The 12,787-nt window shown below is 45.8% G+C and overlaps 1 protein-coding gene across 10 annotated transcripts in view; it reads right to left on the bottom strand.

Annotated features, from left to right (window-relative positions):
* The window catches only part of LOC139624877 (receptor-type tyrosine-protein phosphatase mu-like), a 109,767-nt gene that overhangs the window by 43,292 nt on the left and 53,688 nt on the right, over nt 1-12,787 (bottom strand). For all 10 annotated transcript variants that reach the window (XM_071484234.1, XM_071484235.1, XM_071484237.1 and 7 more), the window contains 5 exons: nt 5,908-6,061; nt 5,532-5,707; nt 4,666-4,775; nt 4,128-4,329; nt 3,361-3,463 (listed from right to left, as the gene is read on the bottom strand). In XM_071484234.1, coding sequence (XP_071340335.1) covers nt 3,361-3,463; nt 4,128-4,329; nt 4,666-4,775; nt 5,532-5,707; nt 5,908-6,061 — 745 coding nt within the window. The remainder of the gene's footprint in view (nt 1-3,360; nt 3,464-4,127; nt 4,330-4,665; nt 4,776-5,531; nt 5,708-5,907; nt 6,062-12,787) is intronic.

Here is a 12,787-nt window from a genome sequence, read left to right as displayed (position 1 = left end):
TGAACTCACTGCAGAACTGCATCAAGGTTTTCAACAGTTTTAGCTTTTAGTTGTGAGGAGCAACTGTGTTGGAGAATATTGACTTGATTTCTATTCACATACGACCCTGACACATAAACCACTCTCCTGCTCCTCTCACCCATCTGTTGGTTCATTATTCAGCCCCACAGAAAGGTCAGCTCTCTCTCCTCCACTCCATCACTCTCTCCCTCACTTTTATTAACTCTGTCTCTGTGCAGAAGCTGTAACCTCACAATAGTCTGACATTAAACTGTATTAAATCCTGTGTGTGAATAAAATACATCAGAGTTCTAAATGAAAAATCTGTTTGTCACAAATAGATCCACCTTAACTCCACCCTGAAAACAGAATTTCCACCTTAAAGGACAGAGAAATACCATCAACAGTTTGACAGAGGAGCTGTGTCACCAACGACGCCTGTTACCACGGTGACGTAAAACTTCTGGACAACATCTGCTCTGTAGCTTCATTAAAGTTTCACTCTGTTGAACTCTACTGAACTCTCCTGAAATTCTACTGAACTCTACTGAAATCCACTGAAATTCTACTGAAACGCTACTGAACTCTACTGAAATCTACTGATTACACAAACTCTGGGGATCTAGAAAGAGCCTACAGCTGCTACAGGAAGTCCATGATGACTCCTCTGACTCCTCAGAAACCTTCCAGGCTCCACTGTTGATGATGACATCAGAGAGCAGACACTTTCTGTTTCCCACCACTGAGTCAGAGTTCGCACAGAAACACCACGCTGCACCTGAACGCAACACTGCAAGTTTTCAATGGAGGCTGTGTCCTCAGGGACGCTGGAAACAATAGTTGTGTTTTTCACAGGAACCAGGTTCAGGACAGAAGTCATATATCACCACACACACACACACACACACACACACACACACACACACACACACACACACACATACATCTGAGGGCGTGGATGAAACTGCAGCATTGTCACATTTCCTGCTGGACAGGAAACTAAAGGAGGACAGGAAGGCACATAAAAACGCTGTAACACACACACACACACACACACACACACACACACACACACACACACACCCTGCAGTAACTGTTTAATTCCCCAGAGAAACGAACAGAGACAGATTCAATCATCTCTCTGTCTCCCTCCTTCTTTCTTTTTTCTTTCTCTTCCTCTCTCTTGTCATCCTCTCTCCTCCCCCTCACACCCGTCTCTCTCTCCTCATCTCTTTTCTTCCTCTCTGTCTTTGACAAACCATCTCCAATCACATTTCTTCACGCTCACGTCGCAGCACTTGTTCTGTGTGTGTAACAGTAATCTGATTACAGCTGCAAGTTGCCCGCGGCAACACCTTTTGTCCTGCGATCTGAGGCTCTTATACATCAGTATGTGTGTTGTATAGTGTGTGTGTCAGTGTGTGTGTGCCTGAAGGCTAACACACACTCTGGTGTCAGAGGAGACAAAAGCAAAGTTAAATATAAACACACAAACATGAAATCGTATCTCAGAGCAGCATCTGTTCAATCTGATGGATTTCACATCCACTATCATGTCGATTAACACACCATACATCACACACACACACACACACACACAGACACACACACACATCCTTTACATCCACAATCTTGTTCCTGTATAAAGAGAAGAACATAAATCTGGACTCGGTTGAAATGATTCTGTTTCTTTCATGTGTTGTGTTTCTGTTGTGTAGTTTAATTGAGGAGCAGTGAGGAGTTCCACACCTCCACAGCTACAGTTGGCCTCACGCTGTATCAATAGGGAAACATGGCTGTGTGTGGATGACTGTGGAGCAAGTTAAAGGTATTTTTGTGGGTGAAAGCTGCTGATGTGTGATTGGCTCCCCAGAGTTTCCTTCTGTGAACTTGTTCTGATGGATTCAAAAAGACTCACTAAACACACACAGCAGAAGCACAACAGTCACATACACAACAAGACTGTCCTGTAAACAAACACAGGTAAACAGAGGAGCTGCAGTTTCTGGATAAAAAGCTCTGTGACGTTTACAGTTCTCAACTGAGTGGTTTTATTTTGAAGGGCTTGTGATCTACGTCAGCGGTCCCCAACCCCCGGGCCGCGGACCGGTACCGGTCCGTGGGTCATTTGGTACCGGGCAGCACAGAAACTTACATTACTTCCGTTTTATTTATTTTATTATTAATCTGTGTGAAGCGGGGTTTTCTGCAGTGACGGCGACCAAAACAAAATTACGAAGTAGACTGGACATAAGCCACACACTTCGGGTGTCATTGTCTCCTATTACCCCTAGATGGGACCGCCTGGTTGCAGAAAAACAAGCTCAGGGCTCCCACTGATTCAGCATTGTAGTGAGTTGTATTTTTCATGCACTTTGTATTTGCGGTGTATCTTATTTTGAAGGCATTTTTAAACGTTACCATAGCGACCAGAGAGTGTTGCGGGCAGAGAGGACGTTACTCACATCATGATTCGTGTTTATTATTATGTTTAGAAAATACCACAGTTTTCATGCAGGTCATATCATATTATTTTGTTGTATTTATCCGCCACACCTTAAACGCCGGTCCCTGAAAATATTATCTGACATTAAACCGGTCCGTGGGGCAAAAAAGGTTGGGGACCGCTGATCTACGTGGAGTAAAAATAAAAGTCTGGTCTTCAGTTACTGATAATGACAGTAAATTATTTTCCACCATGTCAGTATAATTCAGTGGATGTAAAGCTAACGTTGATACACTCCTCCTCATAGAAAACACTGATTACAGCCTGACCTATCTCCATTATCAGCACCTGTTGTCAGGTGTGTCTGAATCAGCAGCTGCACAGTGACCATCACGTCAGGAGAGAGATAAACAGATGAACTGAAGCGTCTTTGTGTTTCCTGTCAGCTCTGACTGAAAGGAAAACACTGTGTGTGTGTGTGTGTGATTGACACATTAGCTTTTAATCCCCTGTTAATCCTCATGTTAGCAGCAGGCTCTGATTAGCCCCGCCCGCTGATTGTTAATTAACTAAATCCCTCGTTACAGCCCAGCGACGGGACCAGGCAGCTGTTAACGTGACGACTGTTACCGCGGATACCGCCTTCCTCTGGGCCCCTGATGTGTGTGTGTGTGTGTGTCAGTGTACAAAGTTTGCATTAGTACCGTGTATGAGAGACTGGAGGACTATGATCATGTGACTCTGCTGTTTCATCCCCAGTTTCTTCTTCATGTCGTCTTTTAATGTTTAACGTTTCAGTCATGAAAATTTTATGAAGCAGAAGATTGATGCTGCTGAATATTTCAGTGTGTGTCTATGTGTGTGTGTGTGTGTGTGTGTGTGTGTGTGTGTGCGTGTGTGTGTGTGTGTGTTACCTGACTGGAGCTCCTCGGCTCTGAGCTGGTTTCAGTAGAACAGTGACGGTGGAGTCGGTCTGGTTCAGAGGAGATTCCTGATCGTAGGCCGGCATGAGAGGGGCTGGGGAGGAAACAGAGACGTCTCACTGTTGTTGTGTCTCACTGTTGTTGTGTTTCCTGCTGTTGTGTTGTTGTGTCTCACTGTTGTGTCTCCCAGCTGTTGTGTTATTGTGTCTCACTGTTGTTGTGTCTCCCAGCTGTTGTGTCTCTCAGTCTCCAGACTGGTTGACAACTGTCCCTGGACGTCAAGATTTTGTTCAGGCAGCACAAATATTACAAAACACAATATAGAACACAAAATACCACAGGAAGCCTGAAGGCTCCATCTGCTGATGAAGACAGTGTGATATGATCAAAAGCTCCAGAATAACCACTGAGTGGACACTGTGCCTTTGTCAACCAATATTTAAATGACTTTGCTGACTTCAGTGTTGACTGACTGTAGGACTTTTCATTTGAACCAGAATTACATAAAAAAATAATAGACGGTGTATCAGGAGGTGATCTGGATCTGGATCTGGATCTGGATCTGGATCTGGATCTGGATCTGGACGATCCAATCAGGAATGATAGCAAGAGTCACTTCAGACAGAGGCCCTCAGACCTTATTGGCCCCCAAGCCTGGCAGGGCCCTTTGGTAATCCATGAGTGAGGTAAGTAACAACCTGTCAGTGTCAATTCAGCCGGCATCATAGCTCTCACGCTCTTATTTTGAAGGATCCTACCTGAGATCTTGGTGGTGAACTGGGTGATCACTGGAGGTCCAAAGCCTTTCACAGTGGAGGCCCTTATTGTGAAGGAGTAGGTGGAGCCTGGGTAGAGGCCGGTGAACACGTGGCTCGTCTCATTGGCCGGTTTGAACACCTTGCCGCTCTGATTGGACAGGTCGAACTCCGTGTCAAAGGAGCTCAGGGCTTTGTAGGAGATCTGTGGAAGAGGAGTTAGTGTTCACCTGCAGCTCAGACATCACTGACTGGTCAGGTAACTTTAACTTTGAGTTTGTGAGGTTTTGTTCTGCTCATCTCTTAAAAATACTTCAAGTCTTTTTTCTCAGTTTACATTGTGGAGTGTCTCCAAATACTACACTACCCATGATCCTCAGCAGCTGTCACTGTGACAAAAACACCACTGCTTCAAAAAGTAACTTCATCAAACTTCTGAAATTAGCTGAGATCTACAAAACCACTGCCGTCAGCCTCACGACAGCAGAATCAGAAGCCTCATACATGAAAGGATTCTAGGAGTTGTAGTCACTGTGTTTACCTCGTACTGTCGGATAAGGCCGTAGGTCTGCAGAGGTTCTCTCCAGCTCAAACTTATCTGCTGCTCGTAGCTGCTGCCGAGGATGGACTCCACGGGAACGGCTCCGGGAACTGAGGCGAGACAGTTCACTGTTAGAACCTCATTTACTAGCAGAGGAATAGAAGCTGAACTCTACTGTGACTATGCTGTAACTACTGTGACTCTGCTGTGACTCAGCTGTGACTCTGCTGTGACTCTACTATGGCTCTGCTGTGACTCAGCTGTGACTCTGCTGTGACTCTACTATGACTCTGCTGTGACTCTCCTGTGACTCTGCTGTGACTTTCCTGTGACTCTGCTGTGACTCTCTTGTGTCTCTCCTGTGACTCTGCTGTGACTCTGCTGTGACTCTCCTTTGCCTCTCCTTTGCCTCTCCTTTGCCTCTACTGTGACTCTGCCATGACTCTCCTGTGACTCAGCTGTGACTCTCCTTTGACTCTACTGTGACTCTGCTGTGACTCTACTGTGACTCTGCTGTGTCTCTCCTGTGACTCTGCTCTGACTCTCCTGTGACTCTGCTGTGACTCTACTGTGACTTTCCTGTGACTCTGCTGTGACTCAACTGTGACTACTGTGACTCAGCTGTGAATCTCCTTTGACTCTCCTTTGACTCTACTGTGACTCTGCTGTGACTCTCCTTTGACTCTACTGTGACTCTGCTGTGTCTCTCCTGTGACTCTACTGTGACTTTCCCATGACTCTGCTGTGACTTTCCTGTGACTCTGCCATGACTCTGCTGTGACTCTACTTTGACTCTACTGTGACTCTGCCGTGACTATGCTGTGACTCTACTGTTGGGACTAATAAATCTTCCTCCTGCCTCATACCGTCCTCGTCGGTCAGCACCAGCAGCTCCTCGCTCTCCTTGCGTCCCTCGGGGTTACTGAGGACCAGTCTCAGGCTGACGTTGGTGAACGGTGAAAGGTTACGTACGGTGTGCTGCGGTACTGAACTCAGAGTGTCGTACACCACCTCCTCCCTCACCTCCTTCTTCACTGGCTCTCTGCAGAAGAGGGGGAGGGGTTTATTCAACTGGTCCAGTTTACCTGGTAGTCCTCACTACAGTAGTCTTGCCTTATGTTCACCTGTAACCCCTCCCTCTGTTAACCTGGTGGCCCCGCCTTCTTTGTATTTGTTGGCCCTCCCTGTGTTTACTAGTATCCCTCCCCTCCACACATACCTATGGCCCCTTGCTGTGTTTACCTGTTGGGGGCCCCTGCAGATCTGTAGCGGTACTGCACCGTCAGGTTGTAGCTGTGGCAGCGGGTCACATTGTATCCGAATGGTTCCCATTGTACTGTCACCTGTTTGGACTGAATGTTGACAACCTCAAGACGCCGTGGTCCGTGCATCGGATCTGACACACACACAAACACACACAAATAAACACATGATTAGGATTTCATCAATGGACCGGCATCTATCATTTCTGAACTCATGAGGTAACATCAGTTCGTCTTCACTGCACTTCACTCCATCACTGCCATGGTAACTGCTCTGGTGAACAAACAAAGTAACAACTGCTCGTAGCAACTAACCTGATCGGCAGATCCTGTAAATAAATCCAGATCCATTCAAACAAAGGTTACTGTCGACAAAACATTTCAGTCAAACCTGTGACCTGTTCCCCACCTCTCCTCTATTTAACTACAAACCTCTGTGTTTTCTGAAGAAAATGTGCAAATGATCACAGCTTCCTTGCAGCTGCAGCAGCTCTCAGTCAGCTTTCACCTGCTGAAGCTGACAGATTTAACAGCTGAAGGAAAAATGCTGGAGCTGACGGCACATGGAATCCAGAGGTAAAAAAGTTTTCCTGTACTCCTCATGGTTTATTTGTGATAATGAAAAATTTCTAAACACCAGTGACTGACCACACAGTGTCGCCGTCACAGAGGTTTTTGACTGTTTGAAATGTTGTACCATGGTCCAGCGAGATAAATGACATTGTCTAGTCCTGCTTGACATTTTCAAAAAGGAACCATGTTTTAGACGTCACTATCTGGAGTAGTAGTAATCTTCATGAAGTGATTAACACAGCATCCCCTAGTGGTGAAACTGCATGAAACTGTTATTTAGGGCCTCACTCTGTACATTTGGACTAAATTTGGCTACGAACTATTGGATGAATTCATTAATGAGTTATGACAGATTTAATTGATTTGACCACGCCCACAACAGTTTGTTAGCCAATCATGAAAGAACGCTTAATGACATCTCAAATCAAAGGCACATGTTGTGTTCAAGGTCGTCTACCAGGTTTGGAAAAGCTTTGATCAAGGATGTAGGATAAGGAGTCAAAAGTATTTTGCATATAATCCAAATTCGGGGGAAAATTTTAATGATGGAAATGGGCACGGCCAACATAACTTCATCGCCATCTACAGAATCCATTAGACATCACATTCGTTCTTCTTCACCTCACAGTTGCCAAATTTCAGCCAAAAAAGTTTTCAGTATTTCTGAGCTGATGTCATCGTGGCGCCATCACTTCAGCTTCTGCAGACACCTGGAGACAGCTGATCAGACAGGTGACCCCTGGTCTGATCATGTGACTCCTGGACGTGAAATCACAGCACAACAGGATGTGAATTTCAGACCCTTCTCCAGGTTCACAAAGTGGACCACAAACCTCCTGAACCCAACCTCATTCATTCATCTTCCAACAGCCGGACCGGATCAAGAGACCAGATCCAAAAGACCTGATCCAACAGTCTATCTCTGTGTCTCTGTGTGTCTTTGTCTCTGTGTGTCTCTGTGTCTCTGTCTCTCTGTGTCTTTCTGTCTCTCTGTGTCTCTGTATCTCTATGTCTTTCTGTATCTCTATGTGTCTCTGTCTCTCTGTGTCTCTCTATATCTCTGTGTCTCTGTCTCTCTGTATCTCTCTGTATCTGTCTCTCTGTATCTCTCTGTGTCTTTGTCTCTCTCTGTGTCTCTGTGTCTCTTTGTCTGTGTCTCTGTCTCTCTGTCTCTCTATATCTCTGTGTCTCTGTCTCTCTGTCTCTCTGTATCTCTCTGTGTCTTTGTCTCTCTCTGTGTCTCTTTGTCTGTGTCTCTGTCTCTCTGTATCTCTCTGTCTCTCGGTGTTTCTGTCTCTCTGTGTCTCTCTGTGTGTCTCTGTCTCTCAGTGTCTCTGTCTCTCTGTGTCTCTCTGTCTCTCTGTGTCTCTTTGTCTGTGTCTCTGACTCTGTCTCTCTGTATCTCTATGTCTCTCTGTATCTCTATGCGTCTCTGTCTCTCTGTGTCTCTGTATCTCCGTGTCTCTGTATCACTCTATGTCTGTGTCTGTCTCTCTGTCTCTCTGTGTCTCTCTTTGTCTGTGTCTCTGACTCTGTCTCTCTGTGTGTCTCTGTATCTCTATGTCTCTCTGTATCTCTATGTGTCTCTGTCTCTCTGTCTCTGTATCTCTGTGTCTCTCTTTGTCTGTGTCTGTGTCACTATCTCTCTGTCTCTCTGTGTCTCTGTCTCACTGTCTCTCTGTCTCTCTGTGTATCTCTGTCTCTCTGTGTCTCTCTGTGTCTCTCTGTCTCTCTCTGTCTCTTTCTGTCTCTGTGTCTCTCTGTGTCTCTCAGAGGACCAGGCTGTTAGCATTCCCCTGACCCTCCTGACTACAGGAGGACGTGTTAACATCAGACAGCTGATGATTTTTCTCTTCACGTCACAGTTCACTTTGTCCTGATCCTGATCCTGATCCTGGGTATCAGACCTACTGACACATAGACCTGAGACCTGCAGCAGTGAGACCAGACCCCATTCCAGGGGGGTCTGATCCCTCCCACCCCCACCCCCATCCCCCCACCCCCCTCACCTCCTGCATTGAATTTCACCAGAAGAAAAAAACAGAGCTTCAACTGAACAGAGACACAGAGAGAGAGGAGGGTGATAGGAGGAGATTAAAGGAAGCTTCGCACTGAGCGCACTCACACACACACTCACACACTCACACACACACTTTCAAACACACGCTCACACACACACACACACTCTTTGTAGTGGCCAATCTAAGTGCTGTATTTCAAGATGACAGACAGCGATCCACTCGGAGAGAGAATGATAGATGAGAGCAGGAAAGAGCAATTTCTTCTGACAAAACCTCACTCTGTGTGTGTGTGTGTGTGTGTGTGTGTGTGTGTTACAGTGTGTGTGTTTTCAGGTGTTTTCTGCAGCCAATGAACAATGCCTTTCCTGTTCTTTGTCGTCTTTCATCTGTTGTGTGTGGTCGATTGTGGCTGAAAACTACTCTCTTCCTGTTATTGAGGCTCACACACACACACACACACACACACACACACACACACACACACACACACACACACACACACAGAATCTGCAGGCTTTTAGTTGAGCACAAAAGAGACACTTGTGAGTTTTCTCCATCTCGACGATGCGATGAAAGAGACACGTCGAGGCTAAATGGTTTATCTACAGGGAACACACACACACACACACACACACACACACAGTTATGTGTTCACACATATGCTGGCAGTCATCCCACTTACTCTTCTCTCTCCATCACACACACACACACACACACACACACATACATATACACACACATACACACACACAAAATGAAACATTGCCAAAGCAACAATGGGGGTCGGGGGTCATGGGGGGGGGGGGGGGGGGGTTGAGGCAGATCCCATTACCCATAATCCCCGAGGGGAGAGTGAATGCTATCACATAAAATCCTACCATTCCCCCTGAACGTACCTGTCTGTGTGTGTGTGTGTGTGTGTGTGTGTGTGTGTGTGTGTGTGTGTGTGTGTGTGTGTGTGCAGTGTGTGTGTGTGTGTGTGTGTGTGTGTGTGTGTATGTGTGTGGTCGTCATGGTTTCTATCCCATAATTTTTGGGCTGACATTTAAATCAGACACAGAGACAGAGCGCCCTGCTGCAGACAATGATGTCGTCAGGTATTTTAAAAACTACATCCTTCAAGAACTACACAAGGTCTTCAGGTGATGACGATGATGATGATGATGGTGATGATGATGGTGATGATGGTGATGATGATTATGATGATGATGATGGTGATGAAGATCATGATGATGATGATGATGGTGATCATGATGATGATGATGATGATGATGATGGTGATGATGATCATGATGATGATCATGAGCATTCAGCTGATTAGTTTCTTCATTAATCAACTGATTGTTCAAAGACTCATGGAAACAGGATCATTCACATTTTTACATCCAGAACCAGAGTCAAAACCTGGATCTCAGCAAAACACTTGGTCCTCCACAAAGTCCTAACTGAGTAAGACTGAACCCAGACCTGAACCTGATCTGGTTCAGTGTGACATCACTTCCTGAGGAAATCATCATCTCTGATGTCCCTCCAGAATAAAGCTCCAGAGAAACAAAGGCTGCAGAACTTCATAGGGAATCCTCCTGTTTTAAAGTTTCCATCAGTATCACAGTGAAACAGTGATGTTGTCTGAACATCATGATTCACTGCAGACAGGATCACAGCTGATCACAGCTGCTGCTGGTGAGACAGTCCAATTACATGGAAACAGAAACAGGTTAAAACTAGAATCACGTCCTCTGTTGTTTCCTCCACCAACCAGTCAAGTTTCAGGAAGTTTCAGATCCACATCAGATCTACGTCATAAATCTGTTGTTGTTTTGTATTTTTCTGATTGTTAGCGAGAGAACCAAAAATGTTTCAGTCCATCTTGGTCTCATGGAGGTCTGGATCAGTCCACCTTGGAGCTTGGTCTAGACTTTTGACTTTGACTTTTGACTTTGACCAGTGTTGTGGGTGTCTGGTCTGGATTCTGAGCTCAGTGTCTCGTTGGACTTGGTCTTACACCTGTCTGGGTCTCAGTTTTGACTCTGACTCCTTTTTGGACTGCTTCAACTGGTCTCAGATATTGATTCTGTATTTCTATGCCCCCCCCCCCATCTCTCTCTCTCTCTCTCTCTGTGTCTCTCTCTTCTCTCTCTATCTCTCTCTTCTCTCTGTCTTTCTCTCTCTGTCTCTCTCTTCTCTCTCTCTCTCTGTCTCTCTCTGTCTCTCTCTCTCTCTGTGTCTCTTTCTTTTCTCTCTCTCTGACCTTTTCAGTGAACACAACCCTGACTGATTGAAACAGATTTCCAACATGACTCCTCCATTCACCCTGCTGACAGACAGACAGACAGACACAGACACACACACACACACACACACACACACACACACACACACACACACACACACACACACACACACACAGCTGCTGGTCTTTTGTTCTCAGTGAAAAGCAGGAAATTTCAACCTTTTAAATTTTCGCCATTGATTCAATAAGCCCTCTCTCTCTCTCTCTCTCTCTCTCCCCCTGAGTGTGTCAGTGTCTCTCACCCCTCTCTCCCTGCCTCATTAGTGTGTTATTTAGAGAACTGCTCTCACTTCTCTTCTTCAGCAGCTGTGATCAACTAAAACACTCAGCTGTATAAACCACATGGCTGCAGCGTTACACAACATCAGAACAACCTGTAGTAATCTCACACATGCAGTAATGAACCACTGATAATAATGGATATAGAGTCTCCTAAAGGCTCTGCAGCAGATATACATCTACATACATGTACGTATTGGAGCCATGTCGAGTTGAATCTTCCATGTTTAAATAATACTTTTATTTTGAAAGGGACCTATAGACTCAGGATCAGATCCAGCAGGCCTGTGGAGTTCCTCAGGGTTTTATTCTCAGTCCTCTACAGTTTTAATTTGGTTTATTAATTTACTGAATTCTTTTATTCATTTGCTCCAAAAACTAAATGTTAAATGTTAATGTAGTTTTCCATATTTGGGCGTGAAGACCAACAGGAAGGATTCTGTTGACCCACGTTCTGTTTTAAATTCGTAAAACTATAACTGATAAGAATAAAGGCTGATTGATTGATTGATGGTTACTGTAACGGGTGGCGGTGGTGGTGGGGGGTATGTTTGAGTTTGTTTGAGGACAGCAGGGGTTTATTAGCGGGGTGGAGCTTGTTGCAGGCTGCTGGGAGCTGATAACAGACAAAGACAGTGAAAACAAACAAACACTGCTGAGGAGGAGGAGGAGGAGGAAGAATATATTACAAACACAGAGAGAGAGGAGAGCTGAATGTTTGAAGGTGACTTTAGGATGAAGGAGAGGAGGAGGAGGAGGAGGAGAGGTTTAATTTTTCATTTCCAGGAGATCACCAGATTTAATATGAGAGAGAGAGAGAGAGAGAGGGAGGATGGGGGAGGGAGGGGGAGATAGAGGGATGAAGAGAAGGAGAGATGAGAATCAGTGATGGATGATTCATGTTGGCCGACCAGAACAGACACACAACCTGGATCCTCTGAGGTGTTGTTGTGTTGGTGTCATTGTGTCGTTGAGTTGTATTTTTGTGTTGTAGACCTCTGTTCTAAATCTGTGACTTAAATCATGGTAACGCATATTTCACTGGTCGCCTGTCTGTGATGTCATATCCTCCCTGACAGAAGCTCAAACTAATCCAGTTTGAAGACACTGAAAGATCCAAACCAGGAGAAGACAACAACTCCCATGATCCCACACTGCTTTATGATGTCATCAAACACCATCTTTTGTTATAGTTTGAATGAGGCAGTAGTTACAGACTGCGAGAAGGAGACAGTGAGGAGGAGGCAGTGAGGAGGAGACAGTGAGGAGGAGGCAGTGAGGAGGAGACAGTGAGGAGACAGTGAGGAGGAGACAGTGAGGAGACAGTCAGGAGGAGACAGTCAGGAGGAGACAGTGAGGAGGAGACACTGAGGAGGACAGTGAAGAGGAGGCAGTGAGGAGGAGGAAGTGAGGAGGAGACAGCGAGAAGGAGACAGTGAGGAGGAGACAGTGAGGAGACAGTGAGGAGGAGACAGTGAGGAGGACAGTGAGGAGGAGACCGTGAGGAGGACAGAGAGGACACAGTGAGGAGGAGACCGTGAGGAGGACAGAGAGGACACAGTGAGGAGGAGACAGTGAGGAGACAGTGAGGAGGAGACAGTGAGGAGACAGTGAGGAGACAGTGAGGAGGAGACAGTGAGGAGGACAGTGAGGAGAACAGTGAGGAGACAGTGAGGAGGAGACAGTGAGGAGAC

Source organism: Trachinotus anak, unplaced genomic scaffold (genome assembly GCF_046630095.1).
Source record: "Trachinotus anak isolate AG129_WGS33_773 ecotype Australia unplaced genomic scaffold, CSIRO_AGI_Tana_v1 ptg000009l, whole genome shotgun sequence".
NCBI lineage: Eukaryota > Metazoa > Chordata > Actinopteri > Carangiformes > Carangidae > Trachinotus > Trachinotus anak.
The sequence above is the reverse complement of the archived record's forward strand: the minus strand, read 5'-3'. Positions and strand labels throughout refer to the sequence as shown.